At 34.1% G+C, this 25,550-nt stretch overlaps 5 protein-coding genes across 5 annotated transcripts; 1 reads left to right on the top strand and 4 right to left on the bottom strand.

Annotated features, from left to right (window-relative positions):
- On the top strand, positions 4,364-8,049 carry LOC18608231 (root phototropism protein 3). The gene is made up of 4 exons (XM_018116400.1): positions 4,364-4,866; positions 5,083-5,152; positions 5,284-6,573; positions 7,208-8,049. The coding sequence occupies exons 1-4, from the start codon at positions 4,754-4,756 to the stop codon at positions 7,754-7,756; spliced, it is 2,022 nt and encodes a 673-aa protein (XP_017971889.1). The 5' UTR covers positions 4,364-4,753; the 3' UTR covers positions 7,757-8,049.
- On the bottom strand, positions 13,190-15,266 carry LOC108660970 (transcription factor SAC51-like). The gene has a single exon (XM_018116257.1). The coding sequence runs from the start codon at positions 15,253-15,255 to the stop codon at positions 14,110-14,112; it is 1,146 nt and encodes a 381-aa protein (XP_017971746.1). The 5' UTR covers positions 15,256-15,266; the 3' UTR covers positions 13,190-14,109.
- LOC18608230 lies at positions 15,363-17,421 on the bottom strand. The gene is made up of 3 exons (XM_018116258.1): positions 17,287-17,421; positions 15,642-16,212; positions 15,363-15,516 (listed from the first exon to the last, which is right to left on the bottom strand). The coding sequence occupies exons 2-3, from the start codon at positions 15,762-15,764 to the stop codon at positions 15,478-15,480; spliced, it is 162 nt and encodes a 53-aa protein (XP_017971747.1). The 5' UTR covers positions 15,765-16,212; positions 17,287-17,421; the 3' UTR covers positions 15,363-15,477.
- Positions 19,705-20,985, bottom strand: LOC18608229 (mitochondrial uncoupling protein 5). The gene has a single exon (XM_007042810.2). The coding sequence runs from the start codon at positions 20,843-20,845 to the stop codon at positions 19,886-19,888; it is 960 nt and encodes a 319-aa protein (XP_007042872.2). The 5' UTR covers positions 20,846-20,985; the 3' UTR covers positions 19,705-19,885.
- LOC18608228 (peptidyl-prolyl cis-trans isomerase FKBP12) lies at positions 21,871-24,569 on the bottom strand. Its single transcript, XM_007042809.2, has 5 exons — positions 24,140-24,569; positions 23,903-23,936; positions 23,743-23,804; positions 22,718-22,770; positions 21,871-22,169 (listed from the first exon to the last, which is right to left on the bottom strand). The coding sequence occupies exons 1-5, from the start codon at positions 24,225-24,227 to the stop codon at positions 22,068-22,070; spliced, it is 339 nt and encodes a 112-aa protein (XP_007042871.1). The 5' UTR covers positions 24,228-24,569; the 3' UTR covers positions 21,871-22,067.

Below are 25,550 nucleotides of genomic sequence, written 5' to 3'. Positions count from 1 at the left end.
CATAGAGAACATAGTTTCAATAGTTAAATAGAAAAAAAAAAAAGATGAAAAAGAATATTTGATCCCCTCCCTAAAATCCTAAAGATGTACAACAGCAAACAATTGGACCACAAAGGAACAGTATATCATGTACCATTCAAACACTATAGACAGTAAAAGACACATGAGCGGTAATCATCTGTAGGGAAACGCGGCCAGGAACTGGAAGTATTTCTCCCTTCTCTGGCGCAAAGTAGAAGAAGAGGCAGTTCCAAAATGGACCATTTCCATTTTTTTTTGTTTTTTTGACAAATTTTACATTGGTATTTTCTAACAATTACAACTTGATTTTAAACAAAAAAGAAAGGAAAAAGAAAAAGACCCATGTATGCATGCAACGATAAAGTGCTTCTACTTAAACAATCTCAAAAGCTGCTTTAAAGCAAGCAGGGAATGCAAAGGAAAAAAGCTCTAGGCCAATGGTTTGACACTTGCATCAAGGTAATTTTCTGTTTTTGTTTCACACAGCAAGAACTGATGATGAATCCCCCTCAATTAAACACCAAGTTAAGTTGAGCTTCACTTAATTTGAAAGATAGAGACCATGCCCTCATCCACTGGAGTAATCAATCGGCCCCACTCTCCTTATCTCCATCACTGTCCTGGTGGAAGCTTGTCCTTGTTGCCTACTGCCTTTCTCTCTTGCATTCAAGTGATTCCAGTCTGACTATTTTTCATTCTAGAAACACTGTAAATGTAATAATATATGCGTCATCTGTGGTGTGGAAAGAAAACTTAATTAGTTTTTTACTACATAATGATTTGAGAGGTCAGAATTCAACATTTTGCCATTCAGAGCTCCCTGAAATGTATGTTATGGAAATTAATGGATTGTGTAACTCAAAGCTTAATAAGCTTTCTTTTAATAATAAAAGTCATTTGTTCTTTAACAAAAAAAACAAAAAGAAAAGGTGACTATTGGAAATGGTGGGCTCCAGGCTGAAGCAAAAACCAAACATATCTGCAGAACAGTGAAAAGTCATACACTTTTTGGACTGCGAATGACTGAGGTGGGGGGCAAACAAACCACTAGCCTTGTGTAAAGGGAAACTTCTCATAAATCCAGCTAGCCATTCCAAATGCATGGTGGTGGACATGCTTATCATTTCTCACAGTAAGTTCCGTAATATATATATAAAGATTTGCAGCAGAAAAATAATCATATACCAGTCATCAAATGGACCACCAGTCAGGCCACAGTGAATTGAATTTTGATCTCCCAATTGAGGGGACAGACACTCTCTACCCACTGCCATGGGGTCCATTTATGCTGAACTTTCTGGAATGGTAAATCTCTACCATTTATTATTGAAAGACTAGTCAGAGTGTTTTTTTAAAAAAAAAAAAGAAAAAAAAGAGAGTCCCAAATGTATCCTCCCAGTATTTATTACAATGCTTTAAGATTTGGTCAGCTAATTTAATTGATGATACAATTAAAAATTTAGAGAAAGTTCATCCTATCGTTTCCATTGATGACTAGCTAATATGGTCTGGTCAACTCGGAGCCATTGGGATAAGATATTTGGAAAATATTATATTTCCTTTGATTTTTCCAATATTCTTGGATCAATCTACAAAACTAAATAAATAAATATGGACTGTCATTTGGTTAGATGCCAATGTCTACCACTTAATAACTAAGGAAAAACATAATCTAAAGAATTGTCTAATGTTTCTTTTCTTTGGTACATAAGAGAATCTTGAAGATTTAATTGAAACCACATTTACTTAATTAGTTTGAAAAATACATTTTTATCTATTTGAGATCTGGTTGGAATACATTTACCCTTTGAAAAATAATTGTTTTAATTATTTTGTTAATTTTAAAATGAAAAGACAAGCATATCCCTTTGTTATTTATTTCTAAATTTCAATATATATATATATATATATATTTTTATAATTGAGGGAGGGGAGATTCGAATTCTATTTTTTAGACAAGAGATTATGCATCAATCAATTAGTCAAATATTTGAGTGCTATATATATATATATATATATATTTGCTTCCTTCTTTTATCTTTTTTCTTTGTCCAAGAGTTTTTGTTTTTAGTTACAAAATTATGAATTTCAATTAGTTATAAAGATGGTTGAACGATTTAATTCGTATTAGAATCATTTTTAATTAAAATCAAATTTAATTTTAATTAGGTTAAATTATAATTTAATATGAATTTAAATATATTAAATTGTATGTAATTTAATTAAGAAAAATAATTTTCATCTACAGACAGTTCATTTTTTGTCTTGCCAATTAGGGAGAAAATAAGAAATTTGAAAAAAATGAAAAACAGGAAAAATAAAAAAAATAATATTACAAAAGAGTCCTATGCTCATCTTAGTCCTCATATTAATCCACCGATGGAAAATTAAAAAGCAAGTTAAAGCCAATCAAAATTCAATAAAAGAAATTTAAAACAAACACAACAACAATGGGTAAAAAACCATTCATCAAGAAGCAAGGGAGAAGGAATATAACACAAGGAAAGACAACAAAAATTAATAAAAAAGGATTTTTGAATTTTTTTAGATTTTTTTCTTTTTAGTTATTTTAATTTTAATTTTCTTTATTTTTATATTTATTTAAAGTAATTTAATTATAAATGAATTCTTAATTGGTCCTATATCTTTATTATCATTATTCTTTTTAGTTATCTTATTCTAAACCAATTTTTTATTTATATAGTATTTTTATTTATTAATTTAATTTATGCATATATTTATACACTAAGTAAGTATAAAAAAAGGAAAAAGGAAAAGAGAATAGAATCATAATATTCATGTGTTTGATCATAAAAAATTTTAAACAAAATTTATGAGAATTTTTCGATGATGGAATCTCAAGAATGCTATCAGATATGACTTCTTGAGAATTTAAAAGGATTTACATAAATATTAATAAAAAATAATTAAATAAAGTAAACAAATTGATAAATATAGAACCCCAATTAAATAAAAATTCTTAGATGAATAAAATCTCAAAAATGCTACAAGAGATGATTTATTAAAAATTTGAAAGGATTCACATAAATATTAATAAAAGAAATAATTAAATAAATTAAATAAATTGATAAAAATATAAAATGCAATTAAATAAATATTTTTTGATGATAAAATCTCAAGAATGCTGTAAGAGACGACTCCTTGAGAATTTCACAGGATTTACATAAATATTATAAAAAATAATTAAATAAAGTAAATAAATTGATAAAATTATAGAATGCGATTAAATAAAAATGCTTTGATGATAAAATCTTAAGAATGCTATAAGAGATGGTTTCTTGGGAATTTCTAAATGTGAAAATCTTTCAAAATTATACCATAAGAGTTGGAGATTTTGAAAAATTTTCAATACCAAAGAATTTTTATTTGTTTCAAAGAAAAAATAAAATAAAACAAATTAACAAAGACAATAAAAAATAAAATAAAATATTGGTCAAAGAAATAAAATTGAATATTGAACTAAACATATTTAATTAGTCTAAAATATGACAGATAGTTAATTAATTATAATTTAATGGGTGTTGTGATTTGTAGTTGTTTCATAGATTGAAACTCATCCTTTTTAATGAATCAGTCAATCGCATAAAAATAGAAAAGATTAACGTTAACTCATTTTTGGTCGAGTAATTGAGTTTCAAGACTCACCTTTTTGTTTTTTGAAAGGCATTCGAGACTCATACGTTATGATTATGAAATTTTATTGAAAATAAAGCTTCACCTATATATTAGTTTAAAAATATTCTCATTTTGTTTATATTTCTTTTTTTTTCTCTTTCGGTCTTCATTTTTCATTTTTTTTTGTTTTGATCCATTTCTTTATCGTTAAACATTTTTTCACAAAGTAATGGTAGTTAATTTATTTTGACTAAAAATAATTTAACACATTCATTTCAAAGTTAATATATAATTGAATTATAGATAAATGTAAATTAAATTAGAATATAAATGAATTAAAATTTAATTTAATAGTAATTAAATATAATTTTGAAACTAATTAAATCAACAATTAACTAAATCTCATAGATTTGTAGTTAAAAAAATAAAAGAAGAGAGAAAAAGAACAAAAAGAAATAGAAAACTAAATATTAACAAAGGATATATATGTCTTTTTATTTAAAATTAAAGTCAATAATTAATTACTTTATCAGGAAGTGTGAGTGTATTTATTTAGTGGCAATTTAGTAATTGAAGGTTATCTTCGAACACCTGCTATACGTAAACTTAGTTCTATTCTATCTCTGTCATACAGAAGAATGTTTTTGTCGGAAATGTAATATAAACAAAATAAATAAATAAATAAAAGGAGGAGAGATGCGAAACATTAACAATGGAAAACAGAAGAAAAGAAACTGAATCTCCCAATCCTTTTATGCATAGAGAAAGTATCTAAATATTTCCAAGGCCGAAAAAAGCGAAGAGAAATGCAAAACCGAAATGATCCAAAAACAGTAAGATACTATACTGCCCATTACTTCACAGCCTGTAAGAAGCCTTGATAATCCGTGAGAAAGCCGACAATTCAAGATAATTCCAAGCATCCCATGTGGGATTCTTCCTTTTCTTTCTCATATCAGCTCCTTCTTTGTTGTATCACAACTTAGTTGTTCGGCTCTTGCTCTGCTTTGTTTTCCCTCTTCTCCTCCTCTCCCTGCTGTAACAGCTACTTTTTCCCTGAGAAAGAAACCCTGTTCAACTTTCTCTTCGCCTCAGCATGTGGGAATCAGAGAATGAATCCGTTAGAGGGAGAGACTATGCGAATGGAGTCCTTAGTTCCAGTAAACATGGCGTCAAGACTGATGGGTTCGAGCTGAGGGGCCAGTCCTGGTATGTTCATGGAAGTGAATTGTGTTTTAGATCATGTAATCTTTTGATATATTTGGTGGATTTGTTTTGTGGGTTGCATGTGCAATAGCTTCTAGACGATGTTACAAAATAAAACAAAAAAATTATATATCCTTATCCTATTGGATATATCTTAATTTGTTTCAGAACAAGAACTTGGAGCAAAGTTGGCTTCTGAAATGTTTTGTCTTTGTGCAGGTACGTCGCTACTGACATTCCCAGTGACCTTCAAGTTCAAGTTGGAGATGTCAATTTTCACTTGCACAAGGTAGCTGTTGCTCTGCTTAGATGTTTGAAAATATTTACATTCCTCAAAACCTTCTACATACAAATTTCAGTTACTAAAAGTACTATTCGCTTGAATACAAATGACTTACTGTATTTCTCAACTTGGGGAAGTATCCCCTGCTTTCCCGAAGTGGAAAGATAAATAGGCTTATATATGAGTCACACGACCCAGACCTGAACAAAATTGCTTTGGAAGATCTTCCTGGAGGACCTGAGGCGTTTGAGCTAGCAGCAAAATTCTGCTATGGTATTGCAGTAGACTTAACAGCAGGGAATATCTCTGGTCTGAGATGTGCTGCAGAGTACCTTGAGATGACAGAGGACTTGGAAGAGGGCAATCTTATATTCAAAACTGAAGCATTTCTTAGCTATGTGGTCCTATCCTCCTGGAGAGACTCCATACTTGTACTGAAAAGTTGTGAAAAGCTCTCACCATGGGCAGAAAACCTTCAAATTGTGCGAAGATGCAGTGAGTCAATAGCTTGGAAGGCTTGTGCCAATCCAAAAGGAATCAAATGGGCATATACTGGGAGACCCACTAAAGTTTCTAGCCCCAAATGGAATGATTTGAAAGATTCAAGCCCCAGCAGAAACCAGCCTGTTCCTCCTGATTGGTGGTTTGAAGATGTTTCAATCCTCAGGATTGATCATTTTGTAAGGGTTATTACCGCAATCAAGGTCAAAGGAATGAGATTTGAATTGATTGGGGCTTCAATAATGCATTATGCAGCCAAATGGCTTCCAGGTTTGATAAAAGATGGTCAAGGGCAAGGAGATGATACGAGCATCAGCAGCAATAGTAATAGCAGTGGCAGCAGTAGCTGGAAAGGTGGACTCCATATGATTGTAGCAGGAACTAAAGATGACACTCCATCCATTCAGTCCAAAGATCAACGGATGATTATCGAAAGTCTCATTAGTATAATTCCACCGCAGAAAGATAGCGTGTCGTGCAGTTTTCTTCTTCGGCTTTTGAGGATGGCAAACATGTTGAAAGTGGCACCTGCCTTGGTAACTGAATTGGAGAAGCGGGTGGGAATGCAGTTTGAACAGGCTACACTGGCAGATCTTCTCATTCCCTCTTACAACAAAAGTGAGACTTTGTATGATGTGGACCTTGTTCAGAGACTCTTGGAGCATTTCCTTGTTCAAGAGCAGACCGAAAGTTCGAGTCCAAGTAGACAGTCCTTTACTGACAAACACATGTACGAAGGAGCACAAAGGGGAAATAATCCAAATGCCAAGATGAGAGTCGCCAGGCTAGTCGATAGTTATCTTACAGAAGTTTCCAGAGATAGAAACCTGTCTCTGACAAAGTTTCAGGTACTGGCAGAAGCTTTGCCTGAGTCTGCAAGGACCTGCGATGATGGACTTTATCGAGCAATTGATTCCTATCTTAAGGTAATCTCCTTTTCCCCTTTTAAATAGAAAAATCCAAGTACAGCCCAAATTATTCTCAATTATTTTAGGCAAAACATAAAACAAAACTTTATGATTTTTAGCTGCTCACTGCTAGACTTGATGTGTTGGTCAATATTATTTACACATGAAAAATTGTCGTCTGCCAACATATTAAGTCAAGGATGCATACCTTTTTATATGTGCACGTATTAATCCACAATGCAAAATTGGAAATACCAAGTCAACAGTGATAAACTGTTAGCATAGCGATATCATTGAGATCAAATGATTGCTTAAGGCGGTTGTAGCACTGTCACTGTTGATGTTAAAGTTCTACAATAGTTCATCAATTGATATCACTGATGGAGTGCTATTTCCAGGTGAATTGATGTTTGATACAAAGAAAACATGTTCAATTAATGATCCCATTTCTGGGTAACTTCAGGAAAGGATAAAACATTCAACTTGCTTCCCTTTTTGTGTTTGAAAATTTCCATTCTGGAATAAGCACTTCGTATTTGAGCGATGCTTTTGGAGTTTGATCCAACCATTTTTAGGATTGATTTTCCATAGTCTCAACATGATTAATATTCCTCTTCCTTGGAATTCTGATCGCTGGTTAACAAATTCACAGGCACATCCAACACTCTCTGAGCATGAAAGGAAGCGACTCTGCCGTGTCATGGACTGCCAAAAGCTCTCCATTGATGCCTGCATGCATGCTGCTCAAAATGAAAGGCTCCCACTGCGAGTTGTGGTGCAGGTGCTCTTCTCGGAGCAAGTGAAGATAAGCAATGCATTGGCCAACACCACCCTCAAAGACCCTGCAGAAACTCAGTACCAGCCCTTGATCCCAAACCGTAAGACATTACTAGAAGGGACGCCACAATCATTCCAAGAAGGATGGGTTGCTGCCAAGAAGGATATTAACACACTCAAGTTCGAGCTTGAGAGCGTGAAGACTAAGTACCTTGTGCTCCAAAACGACATGGAGAACTTGCAACGGCAATTTGATAAGATGTCAAAGCAGAAACAGACATCCGCATGGACCAGTGGATGGAAGAAACTTAGCAAACTCACTAAGATGACAACCGTGGAAAACCAGGACATCGGACCTCAAATCTCAACCACGGCAGAACAAACTAGAAAGGCACCTAGAAGATGGAGAAATTCAATTTCGTAAAAGGTGAAAGGGTCCAAGAAAAACTGAAACACAAACCAAAAAAACAAGGAGAAGAAGAATGCCATAGAATTGATGAAACAAAGGGATGCCTTGCCTCTACGTTTGCATACTATGCTGCTGCCTTTTTCTCTTTCTTTTTCTTTCCTTTAAATTCTTCTCACTTTCTTGTCTAAAATTTTTGAGGAAGTGCGGTGTTCGTGTTTACAGTAATTACCTTGAACAAGATTTAAAAAAAAAAAAACTACCATGAAACAACAGTAAATTTGTCATTCAAAATTTGTTTTTTTTTTCTATGTGGTGATCTGTTATTGCAGAATTCTTTGATTCTGTGTGATAATTCTTCTGTAATTCTCAATTTAGTCCACTTGGTTTTCCAAGGAAAATAGTGTCAATTGCCCTAATTAAGAAAATGCACATACATAACATATTTGTTCTATCTTGTCAGATACAAGGTGGTGCCAAATCAAACAGAGAATCACGAACGAGATCAAACATATAGACAATCAACTACCAATAATTTTGTGACGCAGAGATAAGGATTTGGTGCTGGCTGTGTAAGTTAGACCAAAAGCAGAAATATCACATGGAGAGATATTGGTGATTAGATAGAAATCAGGCCGAAACAAAAGAACTGCTAATGCATGTGGCTGGTTAGGAGGGCAAACACAAGTCCCACCAAGACAAACATTTGAAAAGCACATATATACCTAAATTTTTATGAATTCTGTCATTTTGTCTTGGTAATATCATCATTCAATGATCGTCCTAAACTTCCAAACACATCATCAAATACTAACTCATCACTTTTGAGACTGAAAGAACCTCCAAAAAATATTGTCATGCCTCGAGATGTGCTAGGAATCAGGCAAACATGGAATGGAAAAGAAGTTGAAAATGCTAAATGAGTCTCAGCATAAGATTGTTCAAAAGCAAGCACGAGCGAAAGTGATTATGACAAAAACAGTGAGATAAAGTAAGCACGACATGATATTCCCCATTTAGATTAGATGAGCACCTTACATGAAGTGATGCAATATGTTGAGGAAAAGGTTAAATCCACCGGCCAGAACTGTTTATGAAAGATAATTACTTGGCACGGACTCTTTTTACTTGGGACTCACTTGAGGTATGGCTTCATTATTAGAAGGACGAATTTCGCATAAATAGCAACAAATCATGGATTTAGGTAAAACCCACCATTTCTATATATCAACTATATATATTCTTCATCACTAGGTACTGGAGATGACTTGTCTAGATAGCTTTATAATAGTAGCAGTAGTTTAAGCAGCTTAGCATGTGAAGCAAGTCGCCAATGCTTCAAGTCTTCTTCTTCTAGTAATTCATGAAGTAGGTTACAACAATTACTTTCTCCCAACCTTGTTCCCATCCCACCTTAGTGGTACATATGATCTCAAACGTCCCTGTGAATAACAATCACCCGGCATATAGAATTCTAATGGACCTGATTTTTGTCGGATAACATTCCCAAAATTCAGAATCTTTTCATTGCGTCCTTCTGCTCAAATGGCATGAATCATCCCTTATCTCTCATCTAAATTTGGTTACTTTCACAGAATATTGATCAAAATTAATGAGGAACATGTGAGGCAAGATCTGCTACTTATGCTACTGGTTCGAAACCAGACATGATAGATTCTTCAATTATGCCTCATTAACACCATTCTTACAAGATTAACGAGTGCATAAGATCCGTGTGCTTAGAAGGCAGAGACCAAGTTACTGTAGGAAGTGTCCTTCACTCTTGTTCTAGAACCCCAACTAGATCAGGGCACGCAGAGATTTTAAATTTTTACCATAAATTGTTCTGCTAAGATAAAATGACCTTGTGAGAAACTTGCTGCCATAGAACTTAAAGCGTCATAAATGGACATATGATGCAAAATTTACGTACTCCTGGGTCTCCCTTGCCTTTCCTTTTTGGTTTGCGCAAACTTCACTCTTCTCAACCATTTTTGTTTAATGTTCTTCAGTTCTGAGAATTACTTGCAAGCCCTAGCGGTGGAACCCTGAAACAAGAAACTCACCTTTATGCACCATCAACATTTCCTGAGGATCTTCTAAGTCGATTCTAACTCACAATATTCACCAAAAAATCAGGAAAAGACAACTCTCTAATAATGGAATCACAATAAAATCTTTCTTTCACCCCTTCTGGTCATGTACGCATGCAGACATGAATAGATATGACAACAAGAACGACAATGACCAGCTGGTAGAGGACAAGAACACAACAATAAATCGATACTTTGTAAAATTACACATACCAATTCCAAATGTTTAACTTCACTTACGACTTATACATGCTCAATAATTTATTTATCTTTAATTAAAATATTAACTTAGTAGCTATCTATTTCTATATTAATATTGAATTCCTAATTAAGGTAAAACCCTAACTAAATTGATTATTTATTTTCCACATTTTCTTATTAATCTTGAAAAATTGTTAATCTTAACAAATATTTAATATATTACAGTACTTTAAGTATTTTGTTCAATAATAGACCTATGTATGTCTCTACCAAAAAATTTAGATTTAAATTTCTTTCCAAAAAAATAAATATTAAAAATTTTTTGTCTATTATGGACTGCAGCAATATCTTAAGGCACGTGGACTCCTAGTTTCTCTGGGTGCCTACATATCCCAATATCCTTTGAGTATTAGAACCTCCTAACGGCATAATTATAATTTCATGAGTTTATAACATTTTACTAGGTGATGAATTAGCTTTATATTAAAAGTTCGCAATATAAATAAAAATAGAGCATCAATATTTTTTTGTATCATAACCAATTTTTGTTTTGGCTTTAAATTGATAATTTGTTATTAACGTAAAATATTTACTAATGTTGATCTATTTTTTTATATTAGTCAAAAACCAATTAAATCTTTAGTGTTGTTATGTTTTGTGAAGTAGTATAAAAAACTTGGGAATTTTCTTCGGTGAGTAATAAATGTTAAACCAACTATTTTAAAAGGAAAAAAATTAGCATGAAAATTAAAAATTTTATGGTGTAATTATAAAATAGAGCATCAATAATTTGTTGTTTTGTTTGATGATTGACTTTTATTTTATCTTTAATTGATGATTCATTATTAAAACAATCGAGTATTATTTATCTGATTTCTTATTCACCAAATATCGATAAATGTTTAATGATTAATTATCATTTGTGAAGCAGTACTGTAATACATAGGATTTTAATTTTATAGAAACTTGAGTGTTTGTTGTAGGAATATAGTTGTATAAAAGGTAACTATATATCAAGCAATTATTGTTTTTTTTTTTTTGAAGTCATATATACAAGTAGAAATTACATTCATGATTAAATAATCATTCTTAACATGTTTATTATACATAACTATTAGTATAAGAAATTAAAAATGAGTTAACTAAACGTTTAACAAACCAATTAATTAACAAACTAGCTTATATAACTGAATACAATCCAACATAAAATTAGATCAAACTTACGAATAAAGAGAGTTGAACTTAAAACCTAAAGGTTTTAGGGCCTCTTATTTACCATTTGAGGAAAGCCTCATTGGCATTGAAAATAATCCATCGATGAAAGGGCATATGTAAGAAGCTCATGTTTTCCTTTTCTCTCTTTTTATCTACATTTAATTTTAATTGATACTTCAAAGTTATTATGTATCAATCTCGTCATTTATTTATTAAATTTTTATAGGTAATTTGTTGATATTAATATAAAAAAATACATTTTAAACCTACAATTTATTAAACTTTAATGTGTTTGTCTATAATTAATAAGAGCATTTGAGTATTTAGATCATTAATTGGTATATAATTTTCTGCTTAAAAAATAGAATTCGAATATCTCTTCTTCTAATTATAAAACAAAAATTCAATAAGGTGATCCCACATCACTTACCCAAATTAAAAATTGTAAGTCCTATACTTACTTTCCCTTGAATACAAACTTGTGTGATCTTGTTTTTCTCCTTATTAGTGTTTTCATGTTGGAATGTCCCCATGCATGCCTTGTATATATATGTGGCACCCAAGTAATGGTGACTGTTTAATTGCAAAAAATAAAAATAAATAAATAAATAAAACCTTTTTTTAATTAAAATTTTAACATTTATGTGGAGATTTTACTACCCTTGTATAGTTGCAGAAGTGGGCATGTTGAAGTTCGCAAGAGGTGGGAGACAAAAACTATGTAGCCTACAGTGTAGGCACTTATAAAAGAGATGCATGCACCAATTCCCTCAAAAGTCCACTCTTCATACAAAAAAAGGGTGCCACTGCCACTGCCACTGTCTGCTGCAAAGTTACTTCCATCTCAACTGATGAGTGATTTTTGGGCTTGCATTTTGAAATCATCCTGGAGTTTAGCTTTGCTTTTATCTCTTGCTACACCACCACAATGTCATATCATTGAATTTTTTGGATTCATTAAATAATAATAATAATAATGACAAGTAAAATTAAAATAATCATTTCTATTTTACTATACACTTTCATGCTTCACTCACAACTTCCATTAGAAATGAATGGTATACCTCACAGGTAAAGTTTATATACATGGGCATTTTCTTTTTATCCCACTAAAAATCTCATATTAATTAAGTTGAAAATATTTTAAACATATAAATGTAATAAATTTCTTTTAAAATTTCAAAACTAATTAATGTTGTTTTACACTTATTGACCTCTCCATTATAATTTAATTATCTTACCCATTGAGCACCTAAATATATATAGAGGATACGGTTAACAAGGTGTAGTATTTGTTGTAAATTAATCCCTTGAATTGGTACATAGGACTTAATCTGTCAGGCCCAAAGAGAAGACAGATCTAAAATCTGATCCACTTTGCAACTTAAAGATAAGGATTTAGAAAGAAAAAAAAAAACATTCTATTTGTCGAGCGACTCCTTAGCTTAGCTAAGCTTTTTCTGTCTTCCAATTCCCCCCCTGGAAGGCTGGATGGAACCTTCTGCTCCTCTCTCTTGCTTTTTCGCCTACTACTTAACTCTCCAGCCCATATTTACATCAAAACTGGTCACTAGTCACCATCCTCATTATCATCTGCCACCTTCCTCATGAATGACAAAGAGAAGGAAAACCCAAAACAAAGAAAGAAAGAAAGCATGCAGAGGTAAATCCACACGAGATAATTAACAGCCACAATTATTATGTAGTGGCCATCATTAATGTCTTCATTATCATTGTATAGCAAAACATGAATATCCTTTGCTCGCTTTCATGGCCGAATGAACAAACCTACTACTGTACATGAGAATGGATATCTTGATTAGCTCGCTAAGAAACGACTTCGGAAAAAAGCAAGCTTTGAACATGATGTTTTATGCACATGTTTTAAAGGACATACCTTGCATATTTTCTTCTTGTCATTTTCATTTTTTAAGTACCAAAGAAAACACAACACATCCTTTTCCATTCACACGTACCATTGAAAGTGATAGTACAACAAATTCATAGTTGGAGCCAAAGCTCAATCGTTCACGCTCCAATTATCGGTACACACATCTTCCAACTTATACAAACAAAAAACCCTGCAACACCAGAAACAAGCCAAAACGTTCAGACCACGGACTATGGTCACACATCACACCGTATATATGCTGTACAATGTTACCATATCTTCTCAAGCACTCACGTGAAAACAAGCCAAACTTTTCCTATATGATTTGATCAAAGATGGACCCCAAAAGAGACAGAGTATGCTCTCCATGCATGTATATATCCCAACCCAGGAAACTTGTCTTCACACTTTATGGGGATTAATATCAACATGATGTGTTTCCAAGGTAATGAGAGAGGACAAAGCGTAAAATCAAGTGAAACAAAGAAACAGGGTGGATAGTGGGACCCGAGTTACCTAACGCGCATGCACTAAGTCCATGGGAGGGGGGCTCTCAACGCTTCCGGAAAAGGGGGGCCTCGTTTGACAGCACAGACCACCACTAGCAGCCTCCCCATGCGTTCAAAGCCTTGGTGACTTTTTTGTTATTTTTATTTTCCTTCTAATAAATCCCATCTAAAAGCAAAAAGATAATCATTTCTGGTCAACAAACAAAACCCCGTTTTTCCCGTCACCTCCTTTAAGCAAAAGAGAGAATAGCATCCCGTTACTTACATCACCTCCTTTATCGGCCCATTATATACACTGTACAGCTCCTTCGGAAAGTAAAAGACGACAAACGGAGGACCCCACAGAGCAAAAGCCGGTGTAGTGATTTCAAATTCATCAATCATTCAAGCCAAGAATTACTTCTTTCTCATCCTTACTTTCCACCATTTAGCCAACAACTTACTACAAGGAGAAAGTGCGAGTCAGTAGTGGCTCAATCCTAAACTCTTGGCTTCGAGCTTTAAAGACTTCAAGTGCTCTATAGATTCATCAAGGACCAACAATGGGTTCTTTCCCCTGGCACCAGGTATTATGCTCTCCAGAATTTTTAATGTGAAGCGAATCTTATCCTTCTTTGACTGTTTACTACGTAAACTGGAATCAATTTCCTCTCTTTGATTATGTCCAATGGCGTAGCTTGATTCTGCATCACCATCATACTCGTGAGAGCCTTCCAATTTCACTGAACAAGCAGTATCCACCATTGATGATTGCTTATGCCCACCATTCAGCAGTTTTTGCCTTTTGTTTGGACCATCAGAGCTAGCAACTTCCTCCATTACATCACCAACTTGGTCTTCATTCTGGTAGTTTCGTTTAATTGGAAACGGAGAGTGATCAGTGCTCATTACTTCGTCATCATCACCATCATGATAATCATCATCCTCTTCATCAGAGTAAAGTAAGGCATTGAGTTCTTCAGTATCTTCATGCATCTCACTCTCTTCAACACTCAAATGGTTCTCATCAAATTCCTCCTGTAGAGTTGGTGGTGTCGGAGTAAAAGGACTCATTTTAACTGCTTGCCCTTCATGCAAATCAAGACAAGAAGCCGGTTCTGTAACAGCAGTGGTTGCATATTGAGATGTAGGGGGAACAGAACCATATATCAACCTTGTCTGACTCCCTGACTGATCAAAAATTACCAGTCCTTTCTGCAAGAAGCCAGACACCACATTAGCTGTAGCCCTGCCACTGTACCCTTTAGCAATCATCAATTGCTGTTCTTTGAGATATGAACCTAGAGAGGGCAATGATGTTGGGAAACAGGGGTATAACTGCTGAAGCAACTGATCAGAATGATACTTTTGTTCTGTTTTCAAAGTGGAAATATCTGCAGACCTTGGCATTGCCATAGTTGCAGGAACTGCATGAATGCCAGGATTTATACCAGGAACTAGAGACCCTGGCATTGACCTACTCACAGAAAACATGTGAGTACTGGGATTTATACATGCAGGCAAACGTTCTGGTTGCCTGGGCTCTAATGATGTGCTCATGCAACTTAATTTGGGCAGTTGCCAAGTAGAATGCTGTGGGAAAAACCAAGAATTGTTGGTCTGGACCATCCAACTAGAACAACCACCTGCAGATGACAAATAAGAAATAAATTTTTTTTTCCAGGAAATGAACCAATAAACTAGCAGCAAACAAGGGATGATAACATACCAGGATATGAACAATGCTCAATCTTGTATTTTCAATTCTTTAACGCTTCTTTGACAAACAAAAGTTTGAAAAGAAAAACTAAAAATTCCCGCTAGATGATATAACACACATATGAAATCGATCTACGTGACAGGTTTAAGCAAATGACGAAAGTACTCAGCCTGAAAACAGAAAAAATTAACAGGATATCAATTTAAGCAAACACTTATAAATTGATTAATACAAATACTTAATTGGGGCAAAGTTAGTCAGAGAAAGAATTAAATGAAACTAAAATTCAACTAACCTGGCAATCCTCCATTGGTTGAAAGCATGCAATTACTCTAACTACAATTGTTGATTTTCCAGCAATCCCGTTTTCATATTTTAATGCTCGAAATCTCGTTTGACTTGCTGCTTGGCACACCATAACTACTTTCTTCCCTTGGATTACTATCAATTTAAGATGTGAACAGAAACAAATTCCCAAATAATAAAGCAAACGGAATCCACCCAGCCACAAGACCAAGAACTGATCTAACTTGACTTAAGAAATGGTATGAAATCAAGAAACCAGCAGAAGGAGCTTGAATTATGAGTAGTATTTATTCTAACTAATCCTATATTGATCACGGAAAAAGATAAAAAAGTGGGTAGATCCCATGGATGGCTGAGCAAAGAACAGCAAGCTGATAAAAAAACTAAGGTAAAGTGAAAGACGTAAACTTTACAAAATAACTCTGCAGTATAAATTCCAGCGCACAACTTTACGAAACACATCAATCAAGACACTCAACCAAGGCATCTTGTCTTCCTTCTAATGTTTCACCAAATTATCCACAGCTGCTGTTCTTATATTGTACCCAACCCAATATTCTCTGCAAAAGAAAGGTCTCATAAGAACAGAAGCATGACCACAAGAATTTACAAAACATAAACTACGAATAAGCAAGTCAAAACAAAAAACCCCACTTGTTTGAAGAGATATTGCAGGAAAATAAGGGACAAAATGTAAACCTTAGACTGGTCAACAATGCTAACATTAAATAAAACAATCATATCCAGTATGCTTGATACATTTCTTTCTTAGAACAGAAAAGGTAGTTACATACAAGTTCCAATTTCATTTTTCTCCCACCATTTCTTATACAAGCATTACAATCATGAGAGACTTTTTTTTTTTTATATCCCTCAGCTGAATATATGCACCAAGCAGCACTTAATTCTAGAATTAAATGTAAATAAATGGAAGTAAAATTTTATAGTATTGTTTGAGGTTTTTAAAAAAAGGAGAAATCAAAACTTAACCATTTCCAATGTTAAACAGAGTTTGTTGTTTAAACTGAGCCCATATATCAAAATTTGTGTAAAATGAAAATCAAAAGTTCACTTCTTTTTCTTTCCCTATGCTTTCTGAGCAACTAAACAGAGCCTATAAAACCAAAAAAGACAGAACAAATAGAAACCCCCCAAAAGAAGGCTAATAATGAAAATGATAAAAGTTTTAAAACCAAACTGAAACTCACTATTTTTCTCTTAACTTCGGAAATGGTCTCAACAATGAAAAAGAGGATAAAGATATAAGCATAAGCTGTAATCATCAAGCAGAAGCAACAGAAAATTAAAACATAACAGTAGGAACTTGAAAACAAAAAAAAAAAAGAGTATACAAAAGATGGTAAAATCAAGCACCCAAAAACATTGATTAGATAAAACCCAAAGAAGCTTTTTCTCCAAAATATTCTCAACAACTTAAAAAAAAAAAAGGTCAGATAAACCTCCATGGGAGGATAAGACACTTAAAACCCAGAAGAAAAATATGAAATATAAACCTTTTTTCTTACAAAAGAAGCAGAGGACATGACAAGCCCACGAAGCTATAGGTGAAGAGAAAACATAAAAGAACATGCAAAAATGAAAAAAAGAAGGAAACTTTAATATAACAAACTTACAGAAAAAGGACCAGCCTTGCTATGGTGGGATCCAAGGGACCAACGAGTTAAGCTGAAGACAGAATCTTAAAAACTACGAGCAAAGGAAGACAACAGTTTAAACTCTGGAGGCAAAGGATCTGTGTCTAAAGAGGTAAATGAGTTAAGAGATGCTAAGAATATATAGACAATTTGGATGACCATTTTACCCTCTGTTTTTTCTCTCTCGCAATTATTGCTATGCATTTTTTTTTACTGTTTCACAGTTTCAGTTACAGTAGTTGACCCATGTTAGTGGTTAAAGTAACCTCTTCTGTAAGTCTTTTTAGTTACCGTTGAACTTTTCTATGGAAGAAAAATAAAAATTTGACTGAACCTAATCAGAAACAAACAGACTTTATTTGGGCCAGGCCCACTTACTGACCCATATCTGTTTTCCTCATCTAACTATTTTAGGAAAGGGAATCAATAATACCAAGTAAATAATTTTTTTCATCTTACTCTCACACCCGAGAAATGATTAGATAAACCATTCTCATCACTTGGATAATATGCCTACCCAATAATAATTTCTCCTCACCATGACAAAGAAGCCAATGACTCTTAAAAAAAAAAGAAAATTAAAAAGCTAAAGTTTGAGTTAATGATAAATGGCATTGCAAGTGGTTAAGGTTGTTTTGGATTGCAAGACTCTGGTCAATGATTTATATGTTTTTCTTTACCAAAAAACTCAAAGCATGTACCATTTTCTATAATGTATTGATAATAATTAGAACATGAATCACAGAGACATAAACATGTGCCATTCACTCATTAACAATCTAATCCACTCATTAGCAATCTAATCAGGTGATTACCCAAAATTTCAAAGGCAAACCAAGCTTTCTTTTTACAGCTTCTAACCAGTAATGAGTAATGACCCACAAAAGAATGTAAAGTGTCACTTGGGATGGACCATGGAGAGATTATGTGCAAGATTCAATCAAGTAGTAGCTAAGCTCTCTCTTGCTTTTGTGCACACCACCAACAACCATAATTCCAATTTAATTATAATCCTCGTGTATAAAAACCTCAAACCCCCAAAACAAAAAGGTATTATAAAACAAATAATTCCAAAAGGAGCGAATTTGCAAAGTGGAGAGATTTAACCACTTAATAATTTATGTATTATTTAAGTATTAAATTATGAATGATAAAATCCATTTTGTTGGCTTTATTGCTTAGAGTGGAGGGAACAAGTATTGCACACCCAAGCTATACCTATTCATCCTATTATTAAGGTCTGCCCTTTTGCAGGCACTAGGAAATGCTCCAAAATTTCATTGAGAAAGAATGCTGGAAGTAAGGGATTCCTCTTGCCCTTGTGCTAATAAACATTAAAATAATCAAGAGTTCATCAATGGGCTTCAATAATTTCTATTTTAATTGGAATAGTGTTGGAAGTATATTGAATCAATCACTTGGCAATTCAATGGCTGTGCTTTATAAAAGTAGCCATGGTCAGAAAGCTTGGGTGGAGAGGGTGGATAAAGCAAAAAGGATATACTAGGATTTTTGGGTACCAATTCTTGTGCTATATATAATATGCAGATATACTTTTATTTAATTTAAGAGATGAGAATGGAAGTCTACATATATTTAGCTTTTGGTGGTGCGCTTGTTAGTGCCAGCGCTGATTGTGGCAGTGATGTAGAATTTGAGAGTACGGTTCCTGAAATTTGAATACATTCATTATTTTGATTATTCAAAAGAAAAAGGCTAAATATATACTTGGCATTCATTCTATAACTAGATAATCTATGGGTGGGGTTACCCATCATCTTCTCATGCTGATTTTTACTTTTGTGTAACTACATTACAACTATCTATCGACCATGTAATTGGATTTATTCAATTCTTTTATTGAGAGGTAGAAATTCCCTTCCCCATAGTCATATATCAACATAAGAAAATCACTAACGAATGGTTGGTGAACAAACCCAGACTGAAAGACCCTTATAGTCTATGTGAAATAATATTTTTATTGCAAATTACCTATGCCAAGGCAAACACATATGGATGAACCTTGGACCTGTAATAACCTTCTTTAGTCAACAGTGTCTCAGTGTTTCTTAATTTTTATTAGCTTTCCCCACCCTGCTCAAGATGGTTACATCTTATGAGAATGATAAGAGATACAAATTCTGCAATGGAGACTTGAAAGAGAAGAGAAAAGTGTGAGAAGATGTGTTGACGCGTGGCTGCTTGAACCAAATCTTTGGATGGGATCTGTTTTCCATCTGATATGATTGTATTTGGGGATGGTATACCCTCTCTCATACTCACCATAAATTTACCATCCTTAAACAGTTTCTCATCGTTATGAATGCCTTTAAACTATGAGACTCAGACCCAAATTGGCAAAAACAATGGAAACCCAAAATTCCATGCTTCAAAATGTTCCTTGTCACCCATAAATATAATTGATTTTTGATTTCATAATTCAGTCATTGCAGATACATTGGCCTCTTAAAGCTTTATCCTCAAAGAATTGAAAAGAATGCATATTGATTTGCAAATTTAGAAGGTTTGTATGATAAAATTGGAGGATTATATAAAATTTGTTCTTCATTGTTCGCCATCAAAAATCTTTGAGGAGTTTCCTGACTTGCTCCAATGTGACAAAAAGCACCACAGTGAATGGTCCTTGCCTCGAAATTGTAGGGATGAAGCCCTTATACAAGGCCATAGGCCCCTCTGCCCTCACTGTCTTCAAAGCACAGTCCAATGCACCCGAGTAAGGCGGCACCGCCCCCGGCGCCACCTTCATATTCATCACCCTTGTCTTTATCACGTCAATGGGGTTAGAAGCCACAGACGCCACGAACCCCGCCGCAAAGCTGGCGGTCACGTGGGTTCCAATCCCATCACTCATCACACCCTTCTCCAGTATCATCTCCTTGATCTGATCGTAGGTGGCCAGCTGTGATGCGGTGACGATCATGGCACGGTTCACTGTAAGAGCTGAGCCGCGCCACAGGCTTCCGACACCTTCTTGTTTCGTCATTTGTCCTAATGCATCAATTACGCTCTTGTAGTTGCGTCGCTGATCAATAGGAAGACGTCCATCAGCTTGCATACGAACCATTGCTACATCAGCAGGGTTGCCAACGGCTGCACCAACGCCCCCGGCAATAAGGCCAGCCGCTATCTTGCTCGCAAGTGGCAAATTCCGGCTTTCTTTGTCAGTCCATTTATTTTTAAGAATATCGTAAAGTCCCATACGAGTGGTGGAATATAGGGTTTGGCGAAGTATGGTGGCGGAGACGCCAGAGAAAAGTGCTGCCACACCTTCTGATTGGATGATACGGGCACCCATAGAAATGGGACCAACACGAGGCTGTGAAACGACTTGGGAGATTGAAACGTTACCAGCGGTGGAGTTCATAGCGAGTGCTGGACGATAGACTTGTACTGAGGGATTGGGGACATGGGACTCACCTTGAAGTTGCATCCGAACCTTGATGAGGTCAAGAGGATGTGTGGAAGCGCCGGCGACGATTGATGCGATGCCTCCTTCGACAAAACCTTTTAAACCCATGTTTCTGTTTTTTCACAGCTATTTTGCGGAACCAAAAATTTGTATCTGAGAGACGCTATTATAGATTTATAGAATGAGAGAGCCAAGAGAGACACTTGGGAGAGATGAACAAGTTGAATGGGGTGTGGCTGAAAGAAGTGAAGGGCAAGCATATTTATAGGCAATGCGGGGGTGAGAGGCAGTTGTGAAGAAGACAAAAGAAGGAATTGTGACGGAAACCCTTCGTTTGAATTATTGAAAGTTAACGCGGTCGCCTCACTATCCTTGACTCTGTAGCCAAAGGGCAGGGAGGTGTAGTATTATGACCATTATTTAAGTATTAAACCGTGTGATATTGACTTCGACGCCACTAATGATCAACTGGAGTAGTTATGTTGCTATCAACATAATAATGGCTAAGCCATCTGCTTGGACGGCACCATTTTACCGGTCACCTATTGGCTATTGGATCCTTCAAATTTCAATGGTCTTAGTGCAGCACAGTTTGACAGTTTCAAGACAAGAGGCCTAGGGGGAGCACCAGCAACACTAAATGAGCCTTGCATTGCAATTGGGATTTTTAGATTAATGTCCCTGTTGGAAGAGATCAACTCTGGCTGGCAATTTGCATTCTAGATAACTGTGATCAGCTCTACCTCTACCAGTGACATGCCAGTCGTATGTTCTTTATTAGATTTAACACAACAATGACATAATCATTTCTTTTCTTTCACGGCTGGATGTTGCCGCTTCATCTACACGCATAGAGACTTCCCTGCTTGCAACTTGCTACAATTCATTGAGTGACAGCGAAAACCATGAGGCCCTAAACCATTGCTTTTGATAAATTATTATACAGATCATCATCTAAGCCCAAGTTTCTTTGCAACTCCTCTATATTTCAAGATGATACTAATTGCTCTGCTTCCTGAAACGAACCTTATTAGTACAAAATTCCAACGCTCTTGCGTATAAATTTAATTGGGCTAAACAAGCACAAAAGTACAATCTGGGCTGGGCTGAAAAAATGAACGATGAAAAGCTAGTGCGTGTAGAAACCCCAGTGGAGTTACTAATATTAAAAAATCTGTCACCAGTGAATTGCTTTGTCATACATAAATTAGATGCTCATACAGATACTCCTCAATAATCATACATGCTACCCGATAATATCCATATATGTTCATGGCACGTGACTTATTCAGGCTACATATTCTTCCAACAGTTACCAAGTGCCAAGTACTCAGTGCAAGGTTAGGACTTCAATCTCAAAATCAAGAACTGAGTTTGGCTGTATTCCCCATGCTGGAAATCCACCAGCACCATAAGCATAGTCTGGAGAGCACTGCAAACATTAAGAAGACTCATCAGAAGGTGCACAATTTATACTTTGCATCTTCAATGCCTAAGAAAAGGATGCCAAATAACGAAGACATGCAGGGATAAACTAAATGATTTTCTCCTCAGGTTCCATGTGAAAAACATTTGAGGGTAGCTAAAATACCAACTGAAAGAACAGGGTGAATGATAAACTCTTGTTTGAAATGAGAACAAATATTTCTAATTTCAACTACTCTTGATTTTGCATATTTTGAAAAACTTTCACAATGCCAATGCAATTTCAACAATTCAGATGTCATAGCTGAGGCAACAAAATACATACATACACACAGAGGCACCGACTTCTTTTCTTTTTAAGGGAAAAAAGAAAAAGAAAAAAAAAGAGACCACAATAGAATTGTGAGTCATCAACTTTGCACCAACAGGTTACTGCCTTTATGATATGACTCATCATTCATGGCATCAATCTAACCATTTAAATTTGAAGTTTCAAATATGTAATTGCAGAACTAACTACAAGTGAAATGAATTTAGAATTCAATAAAATAGTACCCGAAGACGAGCAACTTCTCCCACTTGCATTCCCATCACACCTTCATCCCATCCTATAAACAAAAAAATTTAGTTCTCCCAGATGAAATATTATGTACTGCACAATAAGGAGGAGAATGGATATAAATGTAGAAAGAAGAAAAAAGATATGCTATGTTATGAATGGAAGTCACCACAAGAAGCAACGCACATAATCTAATTTTCAAAAACATCAAGTTTTCTTCTTCTTTTTTGCCCCTTTTTCAATCAATATTGAGTTCAACTACATAGCAAACTATAGTCCTGTTCCCTTAGATAACATTTGCCTTCACACCATTTCAACCTGAGACCACTTTTGCAATGAAATGGGTGTCCCACCACCTACAAAGAGCACTTGCTTAAAGTTCATCCGGTTATGGTATCAAATTGCATGGTTACCATAAATTTAACATTCTTAATCAAGCAGCATGATTCTATCTTCATATTAAGCATAGAGAACAGAAACAGTACAAGTTCAATCATCTAACAACTACATACCTAAATGGCAGAAAACAATGAAACTTCCTCAATTCCCAAAGTCAATAGGTTTAATGTTCAACAAAAATAACGCACTTGCATCTATCAGAACTAAAGAGATAAACATATTCTATATGACATTGTACTTCCTCTAACATAATTGTACTATATTCCAAAAGAACAATTAAAGCCTTGAGGAAAAAAAAAAGAGTTTCACTTTTGTATCAGGTTAGACAATAATGGATGGAGGTGCTACAGTAGACAATAGTAAAAAACAAGTTCTACTAGACAACAACAATTATTCAACACTGAAATTTTGGTATGTCAAACTTTTCCTCTCACCTCAAACCCAATACAATTCACATTCATATATATATAAATACCCAATAATAATAATAATAAAGAAAAAGAGGCTAATCACTTGACAAGAAACATGCCTTCTTCTTAGGAAAAAAGCATAGAAAATTTTGGGATATTTATAATGGACTTTAGCAAGGTAAAGACCAAAACAATAAGCAACTAAGCTTTACCTTTAATAACAGAACCCTTGCCAATTTGGAAAGAGAAAGGCTGTTGTCCTTTATCCTTTGTGCTAAAAATGACACAAACAGAGAAGTAATTAATAATTCAGTACTAATAAACTTGTACAAGAACACCCAATTTGTCTTTCTGGTTGAAACCACTACTCACCTCCAGAACTTCTCAGACAGATTACCATTTTTCCCTGCACCCAAATAGAAACAAAAAACAGCGTTAATAGCACAAAAAGTAAGAAAATTTTTAATCAAATTTGGACTTTTAGGAAAAAACCCATATGATAAAAGAAGAAAATATCAATGATTAAAAATAAATGGCAACCGGGTTTTTCCCAGCCGGAGTGAAATAAATAAGAGTAAAGGGGAAAAGTGGAGATAGAGAAATAGTAACCATAGCCAGTGCAGTGAACGGTGACGGTCTGACCGGGGGTGGGTTTAGGACCGGTTCCGGGCCTGAGGACTTGCTTCTCAACTCCCATTTTCAGCTTAGATGGTGAGAGGAATTTTCAGGGTTTCGTTTGTGTCGTCGGCGGCGTAAACTGCTTGCGCTTTGGTTGTCAAATGTCAATATATAACTTGGCGAAGCCAGAAGCCAGTAGCTCAAAAGGGCAAAAAAATCTTGGGAAACCGGTTCCTAGCTACCGGTTTGACCGGTTTAATTTGTTACACAATAGTTCGTCAATCCTCGATGGAGTGACCGGCTAAAACAAATTTAGATTCCCACATAGTATTTGCTGCATCAGAAGTTGAGCCCTTCACCCGGCCGCTCCATCACTTCCCCAATCGGTAGAATTTCCTTGATAAGGCTACACTTTGACCTCCATATATATCCGCATATAACCTTTCTAAATTTATAGTATTTATAATTTATTTATACAATTAATAAAATGAAAATTATTCAATTTAAATATAATTATATTATTTAAATTGAAAATAAAAAATATCAATATCAATATTTATCAAATAAAATAAAATTTAAAATTAATAAATTTTAATCATCATACAAATTTCGATATTTATATAAATCAATAAATGAGTTTTAATCGTGTGTTAAACTGTATTAAATAAATATGTAATAAATGGGTTATAGGTTATATAGGAATAAAGATGATAAGATTAATTAATCTTATGGTGGGTTAAACAAGTTTGAACAATTAAGACATGATTTATTTGTGTTTTAACTGAATTGATACAATTAGGTGATGTTTAGTATCGTACAATGTAATGTGATTACTGTGATTGCAATCAATCTGAATGCAAAGAAGATAACAGTGTTTGGTATATAAGCAAATAAATGATTAAAATGAAGGAAAAAATAACATTACAATATTTGTTTTATAAGTACTTTGCTAAGATGTAATGTCAATTTTCAAAATTATTTTTATTTATTAAAATGTAAGTTTAATATACTTATATTTTTTTATGATTAATTTGTTATTTTTATATAATATTATCTCTTAAATATCATATATTTTATTTTTATTTCATATTATAATCTTATATTTTTATTTTTTAATATAATTTTTTATATTATCTATTTTATTTTAATTTTTTTTAAAAAATAATATAAATTTTATTGATCGTTACCATCCACCATCTAACAAAGAATGGCTATTTAGAGTAACAAACAGACATCTCTCAAAATCTATATACAAAAAAATTATAACATTGCAAAATACCTTTAATAAAGTAACAAAATTGAAGATTAAAAATATTTTTAATAACATTGTAAAGTGCAAATGCAATCTAATTGCATTGATTTTGAGTGACGTTTGGTATTTTATAATGTAATGTGATTATAG

The sequence above is a fragment of the Theobroma cacao genome, chromosome 2, assembly GCF_000208745.1.
Source record: "Theobroma cacao cultivar B97-61/B2 chromosome 2, Criollo_cocoa_genome_V2, whole genome shotgun sequence".
Lineage (NCBI taxonomy): Eukaryota > Viridiplantae > Streptophyta > Magnoliopsida > Malvales > Malvaceae > Theobroma > Theobroma cacao.
The sequence above is the reverse complement of the archived record's forward strand: the minus strand, read 5'-3'. Positions and strand labels throughout refer to the sequence as shown.

Bases quoted from the DNA above. Each gene is read 5' to 3' on its own strand.
- LOC18608229 (XM_007042810.2), bottom strand. From the start codon at position 20,845: ATGGGTTTAAAAGGTTTTGTCGAAGGAGGCATCGCATCAATCGTCGCC.
- LOC108660970 (XM_018116257.1), bottom strand. From the start codon at position 15,255: ATGGTCCAGACCAACAATTCTTGGTTTTTCCCACAGCATTCTACTTGG.
- LOC18608231 (XM_018116400.1), top strand. From the start codon at position 4,754: ATGTGGGAATCAGAGAATGAATCCGTTAGAGGGAGAGACTATGCGAAT. The intron at 4,867-5,082 runs GTATGTTCATGG...GTCTTTGTGCAG, and splicing joins GAGCTGAGGGGCCAGTCCTG to GTACGTCGCTACTGACATTC. The intron at 5,153-5,283 runs GTAGCTGTTGCT...AACTTGGGGAAG, and splicing joins TCAATTTTCACTTGCACAAG to TATCCCCTGCTTTCCCGAAG.
- LOC18608228 (XM_007042809.2), bottom strand. From the start codon at position 24,227: ATGGGAGTTGAGAAGCAAGTCCTCAGGCCCGGAACCGGTCCTAAACCC. The intron at 23,937-24,139 runs GTTACTATTTCT...ATTTGGGTGCAG, and splicing joins CGTTCACTGCACTGGCTATG to GGAAAAATGGTAATCTGTCT. The intron at 22,771-23,742 runs GTAAAGCTTAGT...TTTTGTTTATAG, and splicing joins CAAGGGTTCTGTTATTAAAG to GATGGGATGAAGGTGTGATG.
- LOC18608230 (XM_018116258.1), bottom strand. From the start codon at position 15,764: ATGGTGTGCCAAGCAGCAAGTCAAACGAGATTTCGAGCATTAAAATAT. The intron at 15,517-15,641 runs GTTAGTTGAATT...TTCTGTTTTCAG, and splicing joins AACCAATGGAGGATTGCCAG to GCTGAGTACTTTCGTCATTT.